A 24,384-nucleotide genomic window follows, 5' to 3' on the forward strand; every position below is an offset into this window, starting at 1 on the left:
GTAAACGACCCCTTCTCGATTTTTTTTCCCCAGAAAAGGGACTTATACTACAGTATGGGGTTGTTACCGAAAAATTAACTTATGAAGTATAACCAAATAGTTAGAGTCGTTTTTGAGAATCGCAAATTTTAATTTTCATCCTTCAATAAACTACCCTTAGTTTTAGTAGTAGGAAGAAATAAAAAAAAAAAAAAAAAATCTGGAGAATCACATGAAAGCCTTACATTTAAAATTTGGTCTCGATATGTTGAACAGTATGACCTCTAGGCGAAGGCATATCAGGACAAACAGACGTACAAACATCCAAAGATCACTTTTTTTTCTTTCTTTTTTTTTTTTATTATTATTATGCATGGGCTATGAAACGTGTAAATCCGTTAAATCTCGAATTCGATTTTTTTTACGATCGCCATATTTTCTTCTTTACTTTCGTCGTTCGAAAGTAATGAAAATGAAAAACTGTGTCATCTTCTTGAGGAAGGAATGGGCCAGAAATACTACTTGTATGACTTCTAGAAGACGGTATTCACTGTAGATTTTTTTACCCGTTTATTTTTCTCTTGTAAGCTTAACACGTCCATTAACACAGTTCATGAGGTAAAATCGTACCGTTTTGTTAAGCTATTTCTAATAGAATCTGTTAAGGTAAACTCTTGCCTAAAATAGTGCTCTATAAACTTCTTTAAAGCTTCTGACATTCCTGTTCACTGCTCATATACAATAATATGTACTTTTCACAATACTCTTTATTTCATACTTCTACAATAACATATTCTCTGAATACCATCACATCTCTTGACTAATTACATCTCTTTTCTCTTACCTAACTCTGTTTATCATTTTACAACATTATTCCGCAACAAGCTCCGAAATAATAACAACTAACGTGATATCTCTCTAAATTCCATAAACAACTAACTTGATATCTTCATAACTACATAGCAACCATTCTCAGTTCTTCTTCACTCTCTCGGTTTTTCTAGTACAGTTCTAATACTAAAATACTCTCCACCCTAAAGTAATACTCAAGCCTCATTCCATACACTAAGCCTCATACCCCTAACACGTTTAAATATCAGTTTTTTTTTTCTTTTCTTCGAAGAAATCTCTCTCTTTGCCAAAATTAAACCACTTTTGAATATAACTTTCATATTTCTAATATATGAAAAAGCCCTCTCGTACCAATCAAATTTAATCATTTCGAGGGAATTCTACATATTATTATTGATTAAAAAAAAAAAGACTATTTACTGTTGCAGTCCATAATGCTCAATTGTTTTGTCGGAGGGAGACTTGTAAATTCATGTCTTTAAAAATTACGAACGATTATAACGTTTACTCCATAGGATGGTGGTCCAAATAGAGCAAGCATTATATTTGATAGTCGTAAATAGAACGTTTGCCCGAGCGTTGACGATGAAACAAGTAATTATATGAAAAGACTCCCTTCAACGCCAACTACACGTAAGCAAAAATTCTACGTACAACCTATAGAGACACAACAGATTCAGCATCATATTTCCAAAAATTAACAAATTACACAAATAATAAGTAAAAAGTAAATTTTGCACCATGTACTCAAATAGACAACCACGAGGCATGGGAGATGACATGCACAATCGCAGAAAATACTCGTCAATCGATTCGAAAATTTTAATTATATTGATACTTACATAGCTTTAAACTAGGAGATACAGTTGTAATAATAATAATAATGGATGTTTCTTATATTGTGAAAAATAATTCGATTCGACTAAGCACAGAATATGATTACACAGTGTCTTGTTGCAGCAGGGTAGGAGACGCTGTTACACATTCGTCTCTTCGGCGCCAAGTAGTTGCCTCTCGCTAAAACTCTTCGGCTCTCGCTGTACGCGTGGGCTTCACGCGTTGAGTGACGTAAGAGCGGACAGAGCTGTGATTGGCTGAAGAAGTGCTGATCAAGGTCACCTCGCCCACATGCTTCCGTTGAGTGAGAGAACACACACACATATTAACGTCGTCTGCTATGATGTGCTAGTCCTTTTAATTAAAAAAAAAAAAAAAAAAAAAAAAAAGAATTAAACTGCATGAGCTGCATACAGCCAAAATAATGTCATAAATGAGTTTATGACACGATTGATAAACCAATGATGTGTCATGTTTACGTTTGAACAACGATGAAACTTGGAATAATTTTTAAATCGGGCAGAGCTTACATAAGAAAGTACCAGTCTAATATTCACTAGGTAAGACTGAAAGAAGCCTGCCAGGCCCTAGGATTCGGTTTAACTCTCGTCGCTAGTTTAGTGGCTAGCGCGCGCCCTTTGGTGCTCGGAGTTCCGAATTTGATTCCCGGTGCGAGGGCATTGATCGCAATATCGTGGTTCGAATTCCATTCCACTTTAAACTGTGAACCCATATCCTTAGTAAAGCCTTAGTATTGAAAACGAATGTTCCACTTCAAAAAAAGAAATAAATAAATTATTTTAGTCTTTACAGAATGTTTGTAATGGTTAAAACCTGTTGGTCGTTTCTCTAACTTGCTCACAAGTATGTCAAGTCGCAAACCTGTGGGATATAAACAAACACTTATTACTCAGTGAGTTGAAGATTTTTTTGTGAACGAAGAGACGGAAATTTAAACATATTTCATTATAGAGTTCTAATATTCAGTCCAATTAACCGTATTTACGCGAATCTAAGATGCCCTGAGTGTAAGACGCAGCCTCAATTTTTGAAGGAAAAATTTAAAAAAATAAAAAAAAAATCCTCGAATGTAAGATGCACCCTTGACGAAAATGAAAGAAACCTGCACTGCATTGATTTTAAAAAATGAAAAATAAAGATTAATAAACACGGAAAGACAAATAATGTTATAGGAAAATTAAAAAATAAAAAAAAAACATTGAACTTACTGCTGTAATTTGCATCTGCTGTTTTTTTTTCCTATTTTTTTTTTTCAACACTTGCTTGCGTCAGTTTTATAGCAATCCATTATTGGTACCATATTATACCTGTGAAGGAAGATGTGTGACTCACTTGTTTGTGCTCTTTAAACAGAGGAAGATATCAGCTACGGTATGCGGGAGGGGAAGGAAAATTCCGGTGTCGTAACTTCACAATAATGATTCATCTCTTTTATTCGCCCTGGTTTGCGACCTGATTTTAAAGGGTTTTTATTTCGCGTAAAATGCACGATTTTAATTCTATTCGTACACACAAAATACACATTCTTTACAGAATCGTGACTAACGGGATTAGCAGTTTTTGGCAGAACTCCCATCTAATCTGGCCGAAATTTGCATAACTCAAATCTAAGACGCACCTTGATTTTGGAAGAAAAAAAGAAAAAAACGACAGAAAAGTACGTCTTAGAATCGCGTAAATACGGTGTTTATTTACATATATAGAAAAACCCATCTAAGTTGGCTGCTCTTGCCTGAACAAAATGTGTCCAACTTTTGAATTTTACTGTTACATGGTGTGACAAATCTGATCAAATTGTCAGGTAACCAACGTAACGGGTTCATTTATTCGTTTTTCTGTGTCTAGGCATAAGGAATGGGAAATATGATGCGATCATGATCCTCGAGATATTTACAGAAAAGAACAAAATTAGTTTCACCAGACCAGATCGCTTTATCGAAGTATTTCTGTTGAGTATCTGTGTTACCTTGCTAGAGACTCAAAACCTTCGCCTGGGTAAGAACTTCTTAGTATTCACCTGGAGATTCAACTAGGATCGTCAGTCTAGCGCAGCGTTTCCCAACCAGTGTGCCGCGGCACACTGGTGCGCCGCGAATGGACCGCTGGTGTGCCGCGAGGAAATAGAAACAAAATAATTAATTCTCTAGCAACCAAATTGCAAAACATAGTTAAAAAAAATATTTTTTTGTATTTCACATTACTATGAATTTCTACCATAGAAAAAATTACTGTAATTGTAATATATTATTCTACATCTATTACTGTGTAGCAGACAGTATTTGGGCTCGTACACATTTCCATGGTTAGCTGCTATGTTACGATTCAATTGAGAGTCATCTAACACCGAGAAATGGAAGCACTTGTACGGTACGCGTCAAGTGAACGTTCGTAGAACACTCATTCGCACGTAAATGACAGAACAACACTTTGTTTAACAGCTGTGTTTTGACTTCGACGCATCGCAAGCTGTGTGATTGTAATAATATGCACCGGTTTTGGTTAAAACAGCAAAGTTAAAAGTACAAGACATTTGTTTGTTCGTTCGTTATTTAGTGATGTTCGTTCTTAGTGAAAGGTTGGATACAGTTTTCGAAAAAGAAAGCGTATTTAAAACAATCTGAGTTCTATATTTCCTTGCAATTGTTTTCTATTTTAAAATCAGAATAAAAAATAAGCATAATGAATTAGCATAGGGGAAAACCAATGATCGAGGTTTCATCTCTGTGAGAAGGAGATCAGTAATCATAGAAAAAAAAAATACCATGATATTTTCTAGTTGCAAATAATAATAATAATAATAATAATAATAATAATAATAATATCTATGAGTGTGCCGCGAGAATTCAAGTTACACCCGTAGTGTGCCGCAAGTTGAAAAAGGTTGGGAAACGCTGGTCTAGCGGAACGAGAGCCTAACACATATCCTTTCTGTATACGTGGTCCTGAGTCCAATACAAATCCAATATTAGTTCAGATCCTGCTTTGAACAGTATCTCCCGTCTCAGATAAACCTGGTGCTGAGAAACGACGCGGAATTCCGTTGAACTAAACCAGGCACGTAGCCAGGATTTCGTAATGAAGGGGGTAAGGGGAGGGATCCGTGACATGAAATACTGTGGTTATCACACTAGGGGTTCAATCGTTCTAAATTATTTTACTGTCATCATATATTGGTTCGTTTAGCCAGGATTTCTTAATTGTGGGGGGAGGGGGACGTGACATAAAATACTTTTCACACCAGGAGCTCGATCAATCTAAACTATTTTATTGGCAATATATATATATATATATATTGATTTGTTAGGACAATAAAATAAGAATATGTTAGTAAGTATTTTAAAACAAACTATGAAGAAATATTGAGTAAAAGAATATAAAAAAATGTATTGAAAAAGATTTTACAATATCTGCTTTCCTTTTTCTATTGAATGAAGTGTTAACAGAACTTTCTTTCCACTTAACGTTTTATTTTTATTCTTCCGTCAACTACTTCTGTTCCAAATGACAAGTTAAAGGAGCAGTAGGAAACTGTTTCTGAAATAACCTATTTGATACTGCAGAGAAGCGATGACGAAAAATTACGATAAAAAATGTCCACACTATTACAGAACGGCATTATGTTTTCGAAAGCTTGAAGTTTCCCTGATTAGTAGCAGAAATTCTGAGAATTCCATAACTTATCTAGAAATTTTAAATTCCCTGACTTTTCCAGGATATCCCACTCATTCGCCACCATTGCAAGTATTGCAAGTAATTCGGCTAACGTGTTCCTCGTAAGGCTGGAGAGAAAACATTGAGAGTGGCACATGTCGATAACACTATAACTTTTTATTTTTAACGCTGATTCTTCTTTTTCTCGTTTCTTTTTGTTTCATCCTTCCATAATTTTTTTCATTTTTTGGTTGCGAAGGGGGGATCCGACCTACCCCCCCCCCCTTGGCTACGTGGCTGACTGAACTTAAGTTAGTCTAGCAGAGATTTCTTCAGCTTTTTAAATTTAGGAACCTTTCTATATAGAGAGCACAATTTGGTTATAACTCATCAAAGGGACCTGAAGAAATAGTATTCTTGTAACTGAGATATGTGTAATATCAAGATATCAGGCATAGAAGGTGGACAATGATTAATATTTGACCAATCAATGAAAAAAATGAATAAAATGAAATATTTGAGTTTTACGTCCTACGGGTATACCGGCTAGGCTAAAGGAAACGGTGATGATGAGAAATGAATGAAATAGTGGAATGAAGAAAGTGGGAGGAAACGGGAGAACCCCGAGAAAACCCATACACAGGGTGTCTACCACAAAGTTCACTTGGCGTGAGCTGGGCTCGAAGCAGGGACTCCATACACCAGAGTTGAACGCTCTACCACTGAGGTACCGCGACCCACCATTCGATGAAGTCTTCATTACAAATATGACTTTTTTCCGGTTATTCAATTACTGCATTTTACTAATGTGTTAAAATGTACTCACCAAGTTAAAGTGCGTTACATCAATATATAGATAATACAGTAATGGACTATTTGTTTTCTGTTACTTGCCCAATACACACATTTTAAACTACAGCATTTCTCCTTCCATTTTGTATTTTCTGAATTACTGTAACGTTATGTTCAGCGCTTAAAGCTTTCCATTTCATAGCGATGCAAATTCCCTTATACTGTTATTCCAGGTGTGGGCAGAAAATAGTATACATTAACATCGCTATGGTACCACATATCATTTGCTGGGTATAAACTATGAGCAGTGCTAGGAAGTGAACGAAAACTTGACCTTTCCAAGACCAGACAGAGAGATCCTTTGAAATTTAAGAATGACAGGAACAGAAGGAATACAGTTCGACAAGTTTTCACCTTCATATACTAACTTCTCATTCGCTAGTTGTTGATGTGGCGTGCAGTTCACTACACAAAGCCATTACCATTCGCTTACAGCACTGACGTTATATACGAGTTGGATGCATTTGTTACTGTCATCCTAAAAATGATACCAAAATATTTGCCTTGTGAAGAATTAGTTGGTCCCATTGCATATTTGACTCAATAGACGAGGTATCGCACAAATTAATGTTGCTATAACCAACTTACACTGTGAATATACGATTAACTAGCTTAATAGATTGTATTTTACAACGGGAATTTATTATTTTCTTTGGTTCTCTTATGTATAGTCTTTATGAATCAATAACTATGTAGAATAATGAAGACAATCAGTGTTAGACTGCCCCCCCCCCCTCGGAGCCCCGGCTGGAAAAGCAGATTAGGGGCCCACGATAGGAGTCGTATACATCCCGTGTGCAAAATGTGTCATTTTCCTAGCCCTACTGATAACAAAATTCAGTTACTGTAATGTAGAAAAGAGGGCACATTCTGTTTGCTCTATTGTAAATTTAGGCTATAGTGATTGTCAGAATTGAACGAGAAATGACGGATTTGCCATGTTTTCTAAATGGTATTTCTGTGGAACATCGCAGTAGCCTTCGGGAAGGAGCCCGTAAGGTATTGGGGCCTTTTGGACGTAGTAAGATCTACAGTTATCTTTCTTATATCTGTGGGAATACTCAGTGACGCATCTGATGTACGCCCGAATTTCGTGGTTCTTTTTGTTATGTTGTAGATCTTACATAAAAGTTAAAAATTTATACAAAAAAGTTCAGGGTGGGCCCCCGGCCGGGATTCCGGCCCTGGCCAGTCCGAGACTGAAGACTATCATTCAGGACAAAGCGAGCATATTTTATCTAGTAATAAAATTATATTTGACGTAAATGTTCCGTGCGTCTTTTTTCTTTCTTTTAATGTGCGATTTTTATCTTTCAGGAGACTGGGTATCTCTTAGTGCGATAGTAGAGCTTGATGTTGTCAAGGAAGGAGCAGAACCAAAGATTTCGAGAATTGAACGTATTGACCCACTTCGACATAAAATAGTGTGTGGCACTGTTACACGCTTAAGTGGTAATGACGCTGTTGTGAATGGAGAAATCTATGTTAACATTCGTGAAGTATGTGAAACAGGATATTTTCCGCAGTTGAAGGATGAAGTGATAGTCCAAGCAATAGAAAGTGAGCAATCAACGTTCTCGTGGAGAGCGATAGCTGTGAGTCCTGTGCAAAAGTCTGGCAACGTTAAGTCTAACATTAGTTCTGTTAATCATGTGGATAAAGCGCTTGTGCGGAACAAAAACGGTATTTCTATTACAGAAAATGTGGATATTGGAATATTGGAGAAAGGAGAAACCAAAGAATTTGTTGTTGACATTGAAAATAAAGGGGATAGAAAGCAGTTGCTGCTGTATGGAAAATTTCACGGCCGTCGCTGTGATTCTCAAATGCGTGTTTTGTCACCAACTGCCGATAAAGCAATTGTGATATATCCAGGTGAACGTGTAACTTATTATTTCTCATGTACAGGTAAATTCATTGGTAAGACTTCGGAACTGTACGTGTTTACTTTCAAAGGTTTTAAAATCGGTCGATATTTCAGCATAGAAGTACAAGATAAGAATATGATGTCCCTTATTCCTTCTGGTAAAACAGATCAAAAGAGAAACACCCACCCTCTGAAACCAGGACAATTTACGAGATCAAATGGTATCATTATACCAGGTGTGAGGCCTATCAAACCTAACCCTTTTGCGCGTTTGGCTGCTTATAACGTTCCAGAAAAATTATGGGACATCGTTCTTAGACCTAAACAGGAAAGCGATACGGGAAAGTCCATTGAAGATGTGAAAAATGCTTTGCAATTACAGTACCCGTGTTTATTCCAGGAATTAAGCATTTCCAACTATTGTGATAAGTTTCATACATTTTTATATCTAGAAGAGATAGCAATGACCGTTCAAATGAGAAGCTACGATATGACTCGTGTGAATTTTGGACGAATAGGAAACGAGTTTTTAAGTCTTGAAGTACCAGGACTTGCAGAGAAAAGACCATCTCTATTAGTAGGAGACAGAGTAATAGCTACTCTTCCTTGGGAAGATCCAGAGAATCCAGGTAAAATCACGAAATTCCTTCTTTTGTATGTGATATTAGGTTATATAATCTACTTGATCTTTCTCGAGATAGATAGTACACCACATATATGTTGTTTTAACTCAGGCAATCCTGTTAAAATAACAAAATTCCTTCTACTATATTCGACATCAAACATTGTTCTAGAGATACGAGGAGCGTCCAAAGAGTTATCTACCTAGATAGGAAGGGAGGGGTGGATCATAATAACGCCTGACACGCACGCCAAGGCCACTGTGGGGAATCCCGCTGCGCAATTTGAGGTCAGTCGGAGCAACACAGTGGCCGGCCGTGAGCAGAGTGTTTGTGTTACGCCACGTAGCGAATGTTTGTGTAACGCCGCGAACAATGGATTTGCAGAAGTTGGAGCACCGCTATTCCAAGACTTTTTAGACTTCTTTGAGAAGGACCCGGACAAATTGCTGGCTCAACTGGTGACAGGCGATGAAACCTGGATCCACCATTGAGATCCTAAGAGTAAGCAGGATTCAATCTAGTGAAAACACCGCGATTTCTCAGCCCCAATTTTTTATTTATTTAATATTTTTTTTTTTTTTAATTTCTTCGCTGCCCACAAATTGGCGACGGTGCATAGACCTCCATGAGGACTACACGGAAAAATAGTGATGACCAGTTGAGCCTATCTGCATTCCTTCCTGTCTAGGTAGATAACTTATTGGACGCCCCTCGTACTTAAACTCTATGTCACTTTTAGAAAGTGGCAAAATAGAAGTGACGTTTAACGTAACGACGTGCAGCTCTAAATTGTCATTGGGTAGGATCAATGCGATCCAAATAAGGAAAGAAAGAACCAAACGATGATCAGTGATAGTAATGTCAATACAAGTGATCAGTTTTTAGCATTGCATTACGTTATTTTATTTAAGGATTGTTTAAGCAACAAAATCGCACGATGAAGCACTGAATTCCTCACACAAGTCTGTCAATAGCAACCATGATCCTGTCGAACGATAGTGGCAACAATTGATTTGAGTTAAGTTGCCAAACTTAACTATCACAAGAAATTCCACAACGAAAAAGATGAGTGTACCATTTTTTATTTTTTATTTTTACTGTTATTCTAACAGTTATTTTGTATCGTTTACCTGCCTAATGAGAAAATAACTACATTATTAAAGTTGAAAATTATACTTTGCTTAAGTGTCGGAAATCTTATAGAACGGCTATGTTCGTCCATCCGTCTGTGTGTCAGTGGACAGGTATCAGAGCAAAAACATCTTGGTAAGTGTGGTGGTGTAACCACCACTTTTGAAGTACAAACACACGTTTATCCTATAATAACTTCGTATTTACTGTAAACGTATTTAGTTACAAATGTAAGATTTGTATCCTTTATAAGTTACTTCTTACACTGAACCACTCCTTAACACATTGTTTACGCCAATCAGCTACAGATGGTGATCAGAAAAATGGAAACACCTGTAGTTGGCAACACGTCAGATGTATGGGTTGGCAGTGGTGTCGTGGCGCCCGCAGCGCCGGACCGTTGGTGGTGGTGTGTTAGGTCGGTCTCCATACTACGTCAGGCGCAGTGGAACAGCAGTGTCCAGTGGCTGCAGCAGACGGAGGTAGTGTAAAATGGGAGACCTCTCAGATTTTCAAAGAGGGCAAATTGTTGGTGTGCGGTTATGTGGAGTCACTGTGACGGCAGTGGCTACTGTGTTAGGTGTGTCGCGTGGGACAGTGTCAAAGGTGATGACGGCCTACACAACACACGGGAAAACCACATCGGGGAAGCGGAACAGTGGGCGGAAGAAAATCATGAGTGACAGGTCACGCCGGGTATTAAAGCGCATTGTCACGCAGAACCGTCGTGCCACTGCGGAGCAAGTGACGGAGGAACTCAACCAGCACCTCCCCCACCCTGTTTCGACAATCACAGTCCGCCACGAATTGCATGACATGAACTTACGGGGTCGTGTTGCACGGGCCAAACCGCTCATCAGGAACCATAACGCTTTCGCACGCCGCAAATGGTGCCGCGACCATGCAACTTGGACCGTTGAGGACTGGAAACGTGTGATATGGTCGGATGAGTCATCCTTCATCCTATTCCCAACCACGGGCCGTGTTTATGTGTGGAGAACGCCCAAAGAAGCTTATGATCTGCAGTGTCTCCGCCCAACTGTGAAACATGGCGGCGGCTCGGTGATGCTGTGGGCCGCTATATCATGGTTTTCATTGGGTCCCGTGGTCACATTTAGCGGACGAATCACTGCCAACGATTATGTCGCAATTTTAGGAGACCACTTGCATCCTATGGTCCGGATGTTGTTCCCGGACAATGACGCCATCTTCCAGGATGATAATGCACCCATTCACACAGCTGGCGTTGTTGCAGCGTGGTTTGAGGAATATCGGGATGAAGTTCAACACCTCCCCTGGCCCGCCCAATCCCCAGATCTCAACATAATTGAACATCTGTGGTCCGTCTTGGAAACACGACTCCGGCGACGATTTCCACCTCCATCCTCTCTCACAGAACTGGCCGATGCCCTGCACGAGGAATGGAGTAAAATTCCACTCGCTACCATTCACGGCCTCTATGCCTCCATCCCACGTCGCATCAAGGCTGTTCTGAAGGCGAAAGGTGGTCCGACACTATATTAATTTGGTAAGTTGCAATTTCGTTCAGGTGTTTCCATTTTTCTGATCACCATCTGTATTGCTACTCTAGTCAATTGAGAACAGAATAACTGCTAGTCTCAAGTAACGCACGCCCACGCTATAGAGTTGAAAGAAAAGGGAGTGGATAGCCGCATCAACTCAGTACAGGGACATTCGTTTAAGAGTTTTTTTTTTTTATTATTATTGTAATTCAGAATATTTTAAAGATAAGGTTGACCATGATAAATATAGTTCTTCTTTTTGAACATTTGAAATGGACATTCTAGAAATAGCACAAATAGCTAATTTCCTTTGAACGGTTTATCAAATAAACGCTTCTTAGGTACTCTTCTCGCTAGCAGTGGATTGGTGCGATTGAAATGTCTCATATTTTGTCCGATAGGAAACCAGCAACTACAACGTAACGAATTGATGGATCGTGGTTACGCTTACGAGGTCGACGTTGCAAACTTCCTACATATTTAGAAAACAGACTGGGATACCCAATCATTCAGGAGGTAGTATATTGTTGAACGGGCTCGTGTGAAAGAACACTATGGAGAACGTACAATTACAAGTGATCTTCCTTTACGATTCAAACTGGGACATTCTGCACATTAGCTGCAAAAAATATCACTGATGCATTTGGGCAGGAGTGGTGAATGAAGCACTACACGCCGTTGGTTTTTGAAATTTCATGTCTGTGATGTGTTAGAAAATAGCCACCCATCAGAACAGCATGTTCTGATGAGCTCAAGAACCTGTGGAAGCGGAATCTTGCAAAGATGCAATCGCAGACGGGGTGAAAATACATCGTAGCACTGTCGTTCGGCGGCTTTATGCAATTGTTAAGGTGAGAATTTTGGACTCTTGGGTGCCAATGAGTCACCGGCTAACGATGATCGCTGTCTGAAACCGTTCCGGTCTGTGAGTACGGAATAGCTAGGTAGGTGTTCTGCTTCGAACAATCGTGAACTGTGAGGAGATTTTGATAGTGATCAATGTCCACGACGGTTTCCGAAACCACTCCTACATACGCGCCTTTGGTGTGTGAGACCTGGTTTCAGTTCCCGACGGAAGCTCATGTGGTTTGGGTTCCGCGTTAATCAGTAACACGTCTCATATAGCCTCGCTACTGAATGGGGCGTTAAACTAAAAAATCAGCTCAACTCAAAACCACTCTTTCGCCTGCAGTAGGTGGTGTTGCTGATATAGTGGGCGATTGATTCGTCATATCTTTCTCCGAAGAAGAAAAGCCATCACTGCGTATCATTACAGTGCTAAACTCCATAAAATGCACCATAAACTTGACCAGCAATGGTCAACAGACATGGCAACCTCATGGTACATGTCCACATGTCGCTCAAAGGACAGTGCAGACACACTGTGAATAACTTACTAACTACCTCTATAGCCTATGGAACCCGGAGATTTAATGCCGCGTTCACAAGCTTTCCATTGACTTCTATCCTTAACCAACTGGATCCAGTTTCTACTCTGTATTCCTATTGCGAGATCCATCTTAATGTTGTTCACCTATCTACACCTAGGTCTTCTTAATGGTCGTTTCCCAATTGGACTCCCAGTTAAAATTTTGAAAGTGTTCCTATTTTCTTCCATTCTGGCTACATGGTCTGCCCACCTGAACCTCCTAGATTTGATGACCCCTAACAATGTTCGGTAAACGATATAAATTATGTAGTTCCTCGTTATAAAGTTTCCACCATTTTCCATTCCCATTTCTCTTGGATCCGAATATTCGTCTCAGGATCCTGTTTTCAAATACTTTGTCTCCGTTCTTCCCTCAAAGTAAGCGACCATATTTCGCAACCACGCAGAACAACAAAAATGATATCGATTTATGTATTTTAGCTTCAAATTCCTCGACAGGGTTCGCGACGACAAAAGAGTTTGAACTGAATAATAATACGAATTCCCTGCTTTCAGTCGAAATTCAATTTCTTCGTGAATATAATTTTGGTCTGTTAATATTAACACTATGAATTGCAGTGTGAAACTCTTCCTCACCCACAGCATTATACTGACGTTTGTCCCACTAACTACTATCTGTATCACTTCTTAGTGACTGGACGGTGCGTTGAAGCTCCTTCGTGGCCAAGTGTACGCGCCTTTGGCGTGAGAGACTAGGGTTCGATTCTCAGCAGTTCATGTACAGGGTTCCTACTGGTCAGGGAAAGTCAGGAACATATTATAAAACATATTGTTTCTAACATTAATTGTACATCAATTTTTGTGTAGCCAACCATTACCGATCACAGTATGGAACGTTGCTCACATTTTTATGAGTGGTAAATGGAATGTACGTTATGAGCAGTTGATTATTATTTATCTATGAAGTAAATGTTTTCATATATAAATATTCACCGTTATTTATTCCTATTTATATGTCAACGTCATCCGACACCTGTCATGGAAGTCAGGAAATTTCCTTCCAAAGGTCAGGGAGAAGTCAGGGAAATAGATTTCTCCAGATCAGTAGAAACCCTGATGTAGTTCAGATCCCACTTTAAGCTGTAGGTCCACGTTCCATATAGCCTCCTTCTGAAACGGACGGTAAACTCCAGTTAAATCAAAATGATCAGTGCGATTGATTACTTCTGTGCATCGTAGACTCCAGATATATTTCGTCATGGAATCCGATCGTTGGCTGAGTGAGTGAAAATGTGTGGCTACAGCCGGATAATACTTTGACCATCCAGATATTGTAGTTTTCATTTTTTATTTTTGAAGATGATAAGCATCATTGGACATTTCAATCGCACCAACGGGATATTTTTTCCTCCTGTTTAATGAAGCGTTCAGCTCGTTTTTTTAAATGTATTTGTTTGTTTAGTAATATTGTTTTACTATTGTAGTAAGAGCTTCGGTTTCCATTCTGTTAACTGACATTTTGTTACAAACGATCCTTGACTAATGACATATTTTATTGGATTGCCTGAGTTGAATAGATTTAACGAGAAATATAGAAGTGTGTACGATTTGTGAGAGTTTCTTGGGTTTTAAAACTTTTGTATCTGTTTTCCAGAAGTCCAGTATGAAGGCTACATTCATAAGACACATCAAAAGGAAATTTGGCTGAAATTTAATGAGAGTTTCCATTGTTCATATGATGGGTCAGACTACAATGTGTCGTTTCATTTTAGTAGAACGGGCTTGAGACGTTGTCACTTGGCATTAAAACTCGCCTTAACACATTTGGGTCCTCAGATCCTGTTCCCAGATAAAGTTAAAGTACAACAACCACAGTTGCAGGTGGAAGTAGATGATACTGAAGTTGAACTTGCATATAGTTCCCCAAGAAGTAACACAGAAATGAGTTTAGGTTTAATCGAAGGAAATACAGGGAATGATTCACAAAATATTGAGAACACTGATGAGAATCGTGTACAAGACAATAATATTAATCGCAGTGCTTTGCCTTGCAAAGAAGTGTCACGAAGTGAAGAATGCCCAAATAGACCACGTGAAACCTTAAAACAAATAGAAAACTTCAGCGCCAATAATAAAAATATTACGGAAAATGATCAAGTTCGTAACAGTCAAGTGATAAAATGGTTTAATCCCATTTTAAATTCAGAACAAAAGGCTGCAGTGATTAATATATTGAAAGGAGAAGCTCGTCCATTACCATATGTGATATTTGGCCCTCCTGGCACTGGGAAGACGATAACGTTGGTGGAAGTTGCCTTACAGATTCTTCATCTTATTCCTTCTAGCAGGTATGCATACAGTCGAAAATAGCACTGAATAATATTTTACTATCTATAATTTGTATTTCTTTTTTTTAGAGAGAGAACTTTAAATTTCCAGCTTCAAAAAATTTTTACTGTAAAATTACTTAATGATATGATAGAATGCATATCAATTGATGAAATACTTACATGAAACGAAAAACTTCCATATGACATTTCAATGCATGCGTTTCAATGTCCAATTTTCTTCTTTCCCAATACACATTCCTTAAGTAAACACGTGTTGTAGAAGGAACTATGCATTCTGATTAGTTCCCTCAGTTGTGTAAATAATGTTAATAGGTCTTGAAACTGCTGTTAAATTTCCTTCCAGATAAAGATGCCCTTAAATAAATGTTTTCTCCTGACATGTTGGGGAGGGAGAAAATAACTCCCCAAATTTATAATTGCCCCTAAATTTTTTGAAGATGTAGATATAGCACAGGCATGTGCAAGTTAAAAGAGGGTATGAGCCAATCACAGGGGATTTATTGGGTCGAGGGCAGTACGAAACATTTTTACAGGAGTTGCATAGCCATATTGAATTTCGAAAATCGTTCGTCAGACACTCATACCACAAATAGATGTACACAAAACTGTTACAACTGTAACCAAAATATTTACTTACCAAAGAAAAGCTGGTATGAATCACTGGTGGGGAGCACGATGTCTCAAGGGCAGAGCGTTCAGCTCTGGTGCGTGGAGTCCCTGGTTTGAATCCAGCCCGTGCCAAGTAGGCTTTGTAGTGCATGGGTTTTCTCGGGGTTCTCTCATTTCATTCATTCTGATCATCACCGTCTTCTTTAGCCTACGCGACATAATCCTCGGATGTAAAACTGAAAGATCTCATTTCATTTCATTTTGAATCACTAGCAGTTAAATCATAAAACCTGAGTTGTTTTTCTTACCTTACCTTTACTCAAATTTTCTTGTTAGTTAGTGAAAGCATGTAACTTATACAGCTCTGTCAAGCAAACTTGTGAATATTACTTTACTTGACATGAAGAACCGATATGAATATCTCACTCACTAAATCACTTGGACGAAACTTCTTCAATGTATTTTATTCTCCACCTTGTCGGTAACTCAACTCAAAATTGAGACAATGCTGTCAATATTAGGGATGGCCACAAAGAACCGGCGGTTCCAGAACCGGATCTTAGGAACCGGTTCCAGATCTGGATCTGAAAACCCGGTTCCAGAACCGGATCTTAGGAACCGGTTCCAGACCTGGATCCGAAAGGCCCCAAAGACCCGTAAAGGAGGGATAAAATTCACCTTCAAAAATAATGCAAAGAGGACCATGCGCTTGTGCCTTCCCCGCCCAGACCCGCTTGTGTCCCCAGAAAAAAAATTTTGGTCCACCAGTGGGTGTTTAGCCAAATGAGTTGGCCAGTTTGCCTGTTTAACCAATGAGTCTGCCAGTTACCCAGTTTATTTAGCGAAATGAGACAGGCTGCCGCCGCCTGGGCGCCTGCCTGTCGCTTCCACCATTTCATCTAGCACACTGTTCACAGCTTGCCAGCAGCTCGGGTTTAGCGTAGGGATGGTCACAAAGTTTCGGTTCCAGCGGAACCGGTTCCAGACCTGGATCCGAAGAAACGGTTCCAGACCTCGATTCGAAAAACCGGTTCTGGAACCGGATCTTCTAGAACCGGATCCGTTCAGACCCGAAAACCGGTTCCACCAGGAACCGGTTCTGGCCATCCCTAGTCAATATAATTATATATATATATGCTCCAACTTTAATTATTCCATTAAACTAACTATAAAACTTCGAACTGAAACTCTATTTTCCACTTGTGAGCTACGTTTAAACAATGTACTAATGCATGAATACTCAGGATAGTCACACGCACTTAACCCTGGAGCGTAAGTTTTTATTGAATTGTAAAATTTATATCCCAGGTTTTGGTGAATAATCAGGTATGTCCGAGAAACGAAATTTTATAGAATAGTAATTGTTGTAAAAGTTTCAGGACTCGCTTTAAATCAGATTATATTAGTTGTAACTCGCCATTTAATGGCGAAATCATTATCATAAGTTAACAAAAAAATCTTTATTACCTATTTATTGGCTAGATACCCATAATACGCTTTGAATTACATCAGTTAAAAAATTGAGGTTTACATACGGTTACAAAAAAAAAAAAAAAAAAAGAAAAGAAAAGAAAAAGAAAGAAAAAAATTTGACCAGGCTGCAATGTTCACAGCGATTTTGAGGGTTACATATGGTTACAAAATTTTGCAAAGATAGTTTGGCTTGGCTAAACTATTCACATCGATGTAAATTAATTGTCTGTTGAGTGATTATAACGAGTTTTAAAGAAGACTCATCCATCGGAAAGAACCCTAAAACACTAATAAAAAAAAGTTATTAGTAAATTTAGCGCAGTAACATTAAGGCCATATACATATATTGTTATTTAGGAAAGTAATAAGAGGAATCTTTAACTATTGTGAAAGGTAAGCGATCGAAATATCGAAATTTTACACATTATTCATAAAAAACCACCACACAGGAGAAAGAAAATAAAAAAGATCGTGTTATGGAAAACGGCTTAAGCGATTGTGTACCCCTGAAGAAGAATGGCCGAGTGTGTCATTCGAAATATTAAAAAAATAAAAATGAAAAAATAAAAAATGTAAAATTTTGAAAGTTGTGTTGGCAATACTGGGCGTTTGGTAACACTGAATAACGTACGTCAGCGTGTCAACAACACCCTGCCATTTAGTTATCATGAATGCTTGGAGTAGTACGCAACGTGCTTTCGCGACCAAAGCGTTTTACAAGAACAATGACTCTGTGGAGGGGCACATAGAGAATTCCGCCACCATTTTAATTTAGGACGCCACGATCGTGTTCTATCAACACATGCAATTAAAACATGGATACGTAATTTCAAGGAAAGTTAAATATATATATTGAAATTATTTAATTTTCATGTTTTTTCTAATCACTCTGTACTTGCTGCAATTGAGAAGTTTCCATGTTGCGGTCCTCAACAAACTTGTGTGTCTTGACGTAGCAATATTCAGTTCTACCATTTCTGTTCTTGCCTTTTAGTTCATGTTCGCATTTTATGTCTTCACCAATAATAACTACAAACCAAAAATCTAGTAAATTGGTATTCTAATCATCATTTTGTTTTGGGGAGGCCGCGGAGGCTTAGTGGTAGAGCGTTCACCCCTGGTGCGTGGGGTCTTTGGTTCGATCCCAGCTCGCGTCAAGTGAGCTTTGTGGTGGACAAATATCGTGTGCGTGGGTTTTCTCAGGGTTCTCTAGTTTCCTCCCACTTTCTTTATTTCGCTCATTTCTCATCATCACCGTCTCCTTTAGCCTAGCTGGTATAACAGTGGAACAAAACTTAAAGACTTCACTTTCATTTTCTTCTAAACTTCCATTTTCATTCTGTATTCGTCACGGTTTTTCTTCAAAAGAGAGATTAAAAACATTGTGAGAAGTTACACCTCTATCAAATCCTTTTTTCAATTGAGCATAATGCGTTTCATCTCCAATCTTTAGTTCATATGTAAGTTTCTTATCAGTCTTCGACTCTCCTGTTTCATTCTAGCGTTAGAAATACACTACGTCGTATATGGTTAAGGGTGTTTGCTAAATTCATTCTCACTTCAAGATATTCTATTTTTTAATACTTTTTAGTAGGAAAGACCACATTTTAAAAATAAATTTTATTTTTCAGTCAAAACTAAACGTGCGCAAGTAATATTTAGACGGATTTTTTTTTGAGTTTAGATGAATTACGGTCGTTACCTTGATATCAACTTTTAAAGGGTTAAAATTCAGTGACTAGCTATTTCATACATATACACACGGGGTGGACAATTTATCTTGACGCGCCGTTGTAATTTTTAAACTTACAGACGAGAAAATGCTGAAATATTGTACCATGGAAATGTTGGCAGGGGAACATTGTTTGACACGGTGATATCACTAAGTTAACAGTATTGCCAACCCAGCATAAAAAATTACCGTTTTTTTTTTTCAAATGACACTACGTCAGGTTATTACATATTCCGAATTTTCATATCAAACAAAAACTTATCGCATTTCTTATTCATTGTTGGAAACTAAGGGAATTACAGTGTCACAGATATCTACATTTTGGTCTCCTCTATAGCAGTAATAACACGAGTGACGCGGACGGGACAATACACATCCAAAGTACAATAGTATCCAATACTATGGCCACGATATCATGGATTTCGAGTGGTACAAGTAATTGAAAATTTGACGTTTGAACCCTAAATTGCAATAGAACTATTAGTTTTCTGTTCAGTGATAAATTTTAAGCTAGGATTGATCATGTTAGGTTGTTAAATGAAAAATTCAAGTCGTCTTACGTCTACAAGACTAGAATATGTAATGTATTGAAGTTCAATATCTGTTAAAAATTAGCCCTTAAAATTGTTGAGAACATTGTTTGCTAGAAGTGGATAAAGGAAACTACCCATTCTCAAAGCACCTGTTGCAAGTGCCTTTTCGTGTGCTTTTACAAATATTATTGAGTATCTGAAAGAATGATAAAGTGAAAGAATTTAAGTTCCTCAAAGAAGTTCATGGCTACCAGGGTGTCTGCTGACTGGAATTTAACCAGAAACTCTTAAATTTGTAGTTCCCCAAAGAAGTCAGTGACTAACAGGGTGTCTGTTGGCTAGAAAGCTTGGAATTTAATCAGAAACCCGTAAATTTTTTAAGTTACTTTTCCCAATGGTCTCAAAAAAATTTAGTTTTAAAAATATGAAAGTCTCAATTCTGTTTTAACATTGTCTTGAGTGAAGTTTTGTATAACATTGTTTATCGTAGTCAATACATTTTTTTTTTTATTCTTTACGGAGGGGCATAGTAGCTCAGTGGTTCAGTGCATACCTTTGTTGCGAGGGGTCCCTTATTAAATCCAAGCTATGTAAGTTGTGATGGACATCTTGGGTTTTCCTTGGGGTTCTGTCGTTTTCTACCCATTCTCATTAGGATTAGAATTAGAAATTAGATTTTTGGGCTGGTATCTATGGCCATTTAGTCCGTCACGTATATGAGGGATGACGTCCCTGGATGAGCCCACTATTCGATGAAAGGGAAGGAAGGAAGCGGCCTGGGACCTTCATGTGAGGTACTATCCCGGCATTTGCTTGGTACGAATGAGGGAAACACAGGCAAAACCTCATTCAAGATGGCTAGTCTGAAAAAGCTGTTACACTTTTTCGACCAAGTGACCCCGCCGGGAATCGATTCCGGGACCGCTCGCACCAAAGGCGAGAGCGTTAGCGCTTACGCCACGCTGGGCCATCCCACTCTCATTCCATCAGTTACTATAAATAATTCACTTGTATTAGTGAATAGTCTTCTTTAACATAAAGAGCATAACCGTAGTATGTTAAATGAAAAATATTTATTTCGTTTCATTTTTCCCAGTTTTACTAGTATTCCATACACAAATTGCATATACAACACCTTTTTCGCAGCCTCTACAAGATCCTGTACGATCAATGTAAAAATATTTTGAGACTGAGTTGATGTCAGATTATACACTTATATTATCTTAGAAAATCTAATGGGAATTTCTTCTAAATCTGTTTCAGATTGCTTATAGCTACACCCTCGAACAGCTCTGCTAACTTAATTGTTGAACGATTGTTGGATTCGGGCGCGCTAAAGCCAGGCGACTTGGTTCGACTAATCGCTCATCACTGTTTGGAAGAAGGAAGTATACCAGCATCGTTGATGCCATATTGTGTCAGCCCGGGATCTCAGGAAGAAAACGGTGATAATAGTTCAAAATTTCTTGGGGGCCAAAGTTCAATAGGCCGCCACCGCATAACAGTGGGGACTTGCATGATACTAGGATACCTTCATTCGATCAGCTTTCCACGTGGTCATTTCACCCACGTTTTAGTGGATGAGGCAGGGCAAGCTACAGAACCCGAGATAATGGTACCACTGTGCTTTCTTCACACCTCTTGTGGACAAGCAGTCCTTGCAGGTGACCCACTCCAGCTGGGACCAGTTACACAAAGTCGATACGCCTCTGAATTTGGTTTCAGTGATTCTTACCTCGTAAGACTTCAACAACGTATTCCTTATCGCTATGACGCTCGAGGGTTCCCAGACACTGGAGGTTATGATCCTAGACTAGTGACACAGTTAGTAGTAAATTATCGATCCTTGCCTGAGTTGTTGATTCTGCCTAGCGCCATGTTTTATGACCAGAAGCTTCAAGCGCACATATCCGCCTTTGAAAGTCCCGAAGCAGATTTGTTGAAGAATTTGTCGACAGAGTTACCACAACGTACGTGTTCCGAGACACCACCAGCAATTTTATTCCATGGAGTAAGAGGTACGAACTGTCAAGATGAAAATAGTCCGTCCTGGTTTAATCCTCAGGAAATGATCGAAGTTGTATCTTACGTTACGATGCTGTACGATAAAGGCCTTCAACCAGATGATGTTGGTGTAGTAACTCCGTACAAAATGCAGGTTTGTATAGTAGGAATCTTCATGTAATTCTATAATATTAATTTTAGCCTAGTAAAGGGGGACTTATATTCTGATAAGATATATGATATATAGCAGGGAGAGAGGAGGGCACGGTGGCTCAGTGGTAGAGCGTTCACCTCCAGTGCTTGGGGTCCCTGGTTCGATTCCAACTTGCGCCGTGTGGACTTTGTGGTGAACAAACACCGTGCTCGTGGCTTTTCTCGGGGTTCTCCAGTTTCCTCCCACTTTCTTGATTCCACCATTTCACTCATCTCTCATCATCACCGTCTCCTTTAGCCTAACCGGCATAACCGTGGGACGTAAAGCTTAAAGATTTCATTTCATAGCAGGGAGAGAAGGTAGAGATGTGGCAGTGTAATTAGCACAGCACTCAAAAAGAATAATAATTGCGAGAATTTTGATAGAAATTAACTACTTTTATATCCAATCATGTTTGTTTCTTTTTAAGGAAGCAGCGCCAGAAATTAACTTTATTTATATCCAGGTATGTTTATTTAGAAAAGAGAACAGCTTACTCGTTCTGTTTCTCAGATATTTAATGTAGTGTTTAATATGGATAAGACATCCCTTCACTCAACTACTCAAATAATTTCAAATATTCCATGTTCCTTTTGACAGGGTTGAACCCACCTGAAAAAAAAGCACTAAAACCCACCTGGGTTTTTGAGCTTTTTGTTAGTATATAATTGGTACAACTAAGGTGATCACATTGAAAGTGATTTTTATCAGATTTTGGACTTTCCTTGGGCGATTAAATGCTTTCACGTTAAGGTATACAACAACATTCAACATAAGATCTTTGTAAAGTTCTAAGTGCATTGAATATATATATATATATATAGATAGATAGATAGATAGATAGATAGATAGATAGATAGATAGATAAATATAGATATATATAGATATAGACATAGATATAGATATAGATAGATAGATAGATATAGATAGATAGATAGGGGGTTTCAAAACAACACCGACAATGTTTGGGAGGTGATTCCTGACACCAAGATAAGGCAAAAAGTATAAATCAACCTGGGTGCACAAATGCTTCCTTTCGGAGTTATAGGCTGCCGAAAACGTGAAAAATAAACTTGAAAGGTCCATAGCTCCAAAACTATGGGCCTACCGTAGTCAGGTCAAGACTTTACTAAGGAATTAATATGTGCTCTATCCAAAAATACATACTTCAGAATCCTGCGGTACTTCCGCAACAATTTTTATATAAGTAGTTAGTAAGTACTTCAGATTATATGCCCGTAACCAAACCGCCTGTACAAAAATTGCTACGTGAGTACCTTAGGATTCTGAAATATGTATTTTTGGATAGAGCACATATTAGTTCCTAAGTAAAGTCGTAACCCGACTACAGTAAGTCCCATAGTTTTGGAGCTATGGATCTTTAAAGTTCATTTTTTTTCATGTTTTCGGCAGCCTATAACTCCGAAAGGAAGGATTTGTACACTCAGGTTGGTCTATACTTTTCATCTTATTTTGGTGTCAGGAATCACCTCCCAAACGTTGTCGGTGTTGTTTTGAAACACCTTGTAGCCCTATCCCTTAACGGTTCACTATATTTTCTGTCTGTTTCCGGCACTGCTTGCAAAACAATATATCCACAGACTACCTTCCGCGTAAAATTTACCAGAGTTGTCACCAGGAAGCAATAGCTTCTCTGGATCGCGGAAAACATGTACACAAATAACCACAAGGAACAATACCTAAAAATAATAGTCTTCAAACGCAATAGGCAAGATCAAAACATGTGTAACCAAATGGTTACGAAAACTCGTTAAGGGCTATATATATAAAACTTAGCTTGAGATAATAGAACAAATTAATGTATGGATTATGCTTATAACCTATTTGAAGTAAAATATGCAATTTTATATTTTAGAAAATACTTTCCGCGAATAGTGTGCTCGCCGACAACGAGGGATATCCCTCATACGTTGACAGGTTTAAGGCCGTAGGTCCTGTACTACAAGTAAATATGTAAATACATTAATAAAACTATTAGTATTATTTGGCTGGTTCTAGTGAATAACCGGCTAGGTCGACTTTTTTTGGAAATTGAGATTTTACAGGTATAAACTTCTTTTGGTGAGTTCTACATTGTTTAGAAGCGGTTAAGGCGAATTCATAAAATTGAGAAAGTTACAGCATTTTGCATAACCAGTTATGTCAAAATTAACCAGGTAACTGGTGTAACATTTACCTTTAAACTGCTCTCCTGTAAAACTTACTTTTCCCGACTTAGCCGGTTATTCACTGGAACTAGCCATTTCTTACCTTTGATGGTAACACAAGTATTTTTCAGTAAAATTTGCTTTTCCAACAACAACAGTTTAGTTCAATCATTTGTTGCAACTCTTTAAGTAAGCATTCTGTAGAATCAACACCAGCAATAGCTTAAAAATTCTTGTCTAATTTAAGAAGCTTATTGCTCGGAGTAGCGAAGACTACGTAACACTTAGTATTTTAAGTGCTGAATTCAAACTTCGTTACTAGTGGAAGTTTCGATGTACAGTAAAGAAAGCAGCATTTTCGGTAAAAGCCCGTCGTGAAAGAAGTGCTCGGGAAATTCCTGCAATTGAACGCACAAACCATCGCAACTGAATACTTCAACATTTACTTTATAAAATATGGGTTATATCTTTAATAATTTTGAATTAATTTTTGGAAAAGAACCGTCTTGGAGTAAGTGCTCGAAAAATTCCCGTAATTGAACGCACAAAGTATCGGAAGTGAACTTGAATAAAACCATTTATTTTTCGTTGAAAA

The 24,384-nt window shown here is 38.3% G+C and overlaps 1 protein-coding gene and 1 long non-coding RNA gene across 2 annotated transcripts in view; one reads left to right on the forward strand and one right to left on the reverse strand.

Moving 5' to 3' along the window:
- The window catches only part of LOC145676150 (uncharacterized), an 11,128-nt gene extending 8,909 nt beyond the window's left edge, over nucleotides 1–2,219 (reverse strand). Inside the window, exon 1 of the long non-coding RNA XR_014129308.1 lies at nucleotides 1,674–2,219. This is a non-coding gene — a long non-coding RNA (uncharacterized LOC145676150). The remainder of the gene's footprint in view (nucleotides 1–1,673) is intronic.
- The window catches only part of armi (probable RNA helicase armitage), a 36,291-nt gene that overhangs the window by 3,111 nt on the left and 8,796 nt on the right, over nucleotides 1–24,384 (forward strand). Inside the window, exons 2-4 of the mRNA XM_081747053.1 lie at nucleotides 7,510–8,688; nucleotides 14,381–15,074; nucleotides 20,688–21,582. Of these exons, the coding sequence (XP_081603179.1) occupies nucleotides 7,510–8,688; nucleotides 14,381–15,074; nucleotides 20,688–21,582 (2,768 nt within the window). The remainder of the gene's footprint in view (nucleotides 1–7,509; nucleotides 8,689–14,380; nucleotides 15,075–20,687; nucleotides 21,583–24,384) is intronic.

Source organism: Thermobia domestica, chromosome 18, assembly GCF_964235325.1.
Source record: "Thermobia domestica chromosome 18, izTheDome1.hap1.1, whole genome shotgun sequence".
Lineage (NCBI taxonomy): Eukaryota > Metazoa > Arthropoda > Insecta > Zygentoma > Lepismatidae > Thermobia > Thermobia domestica.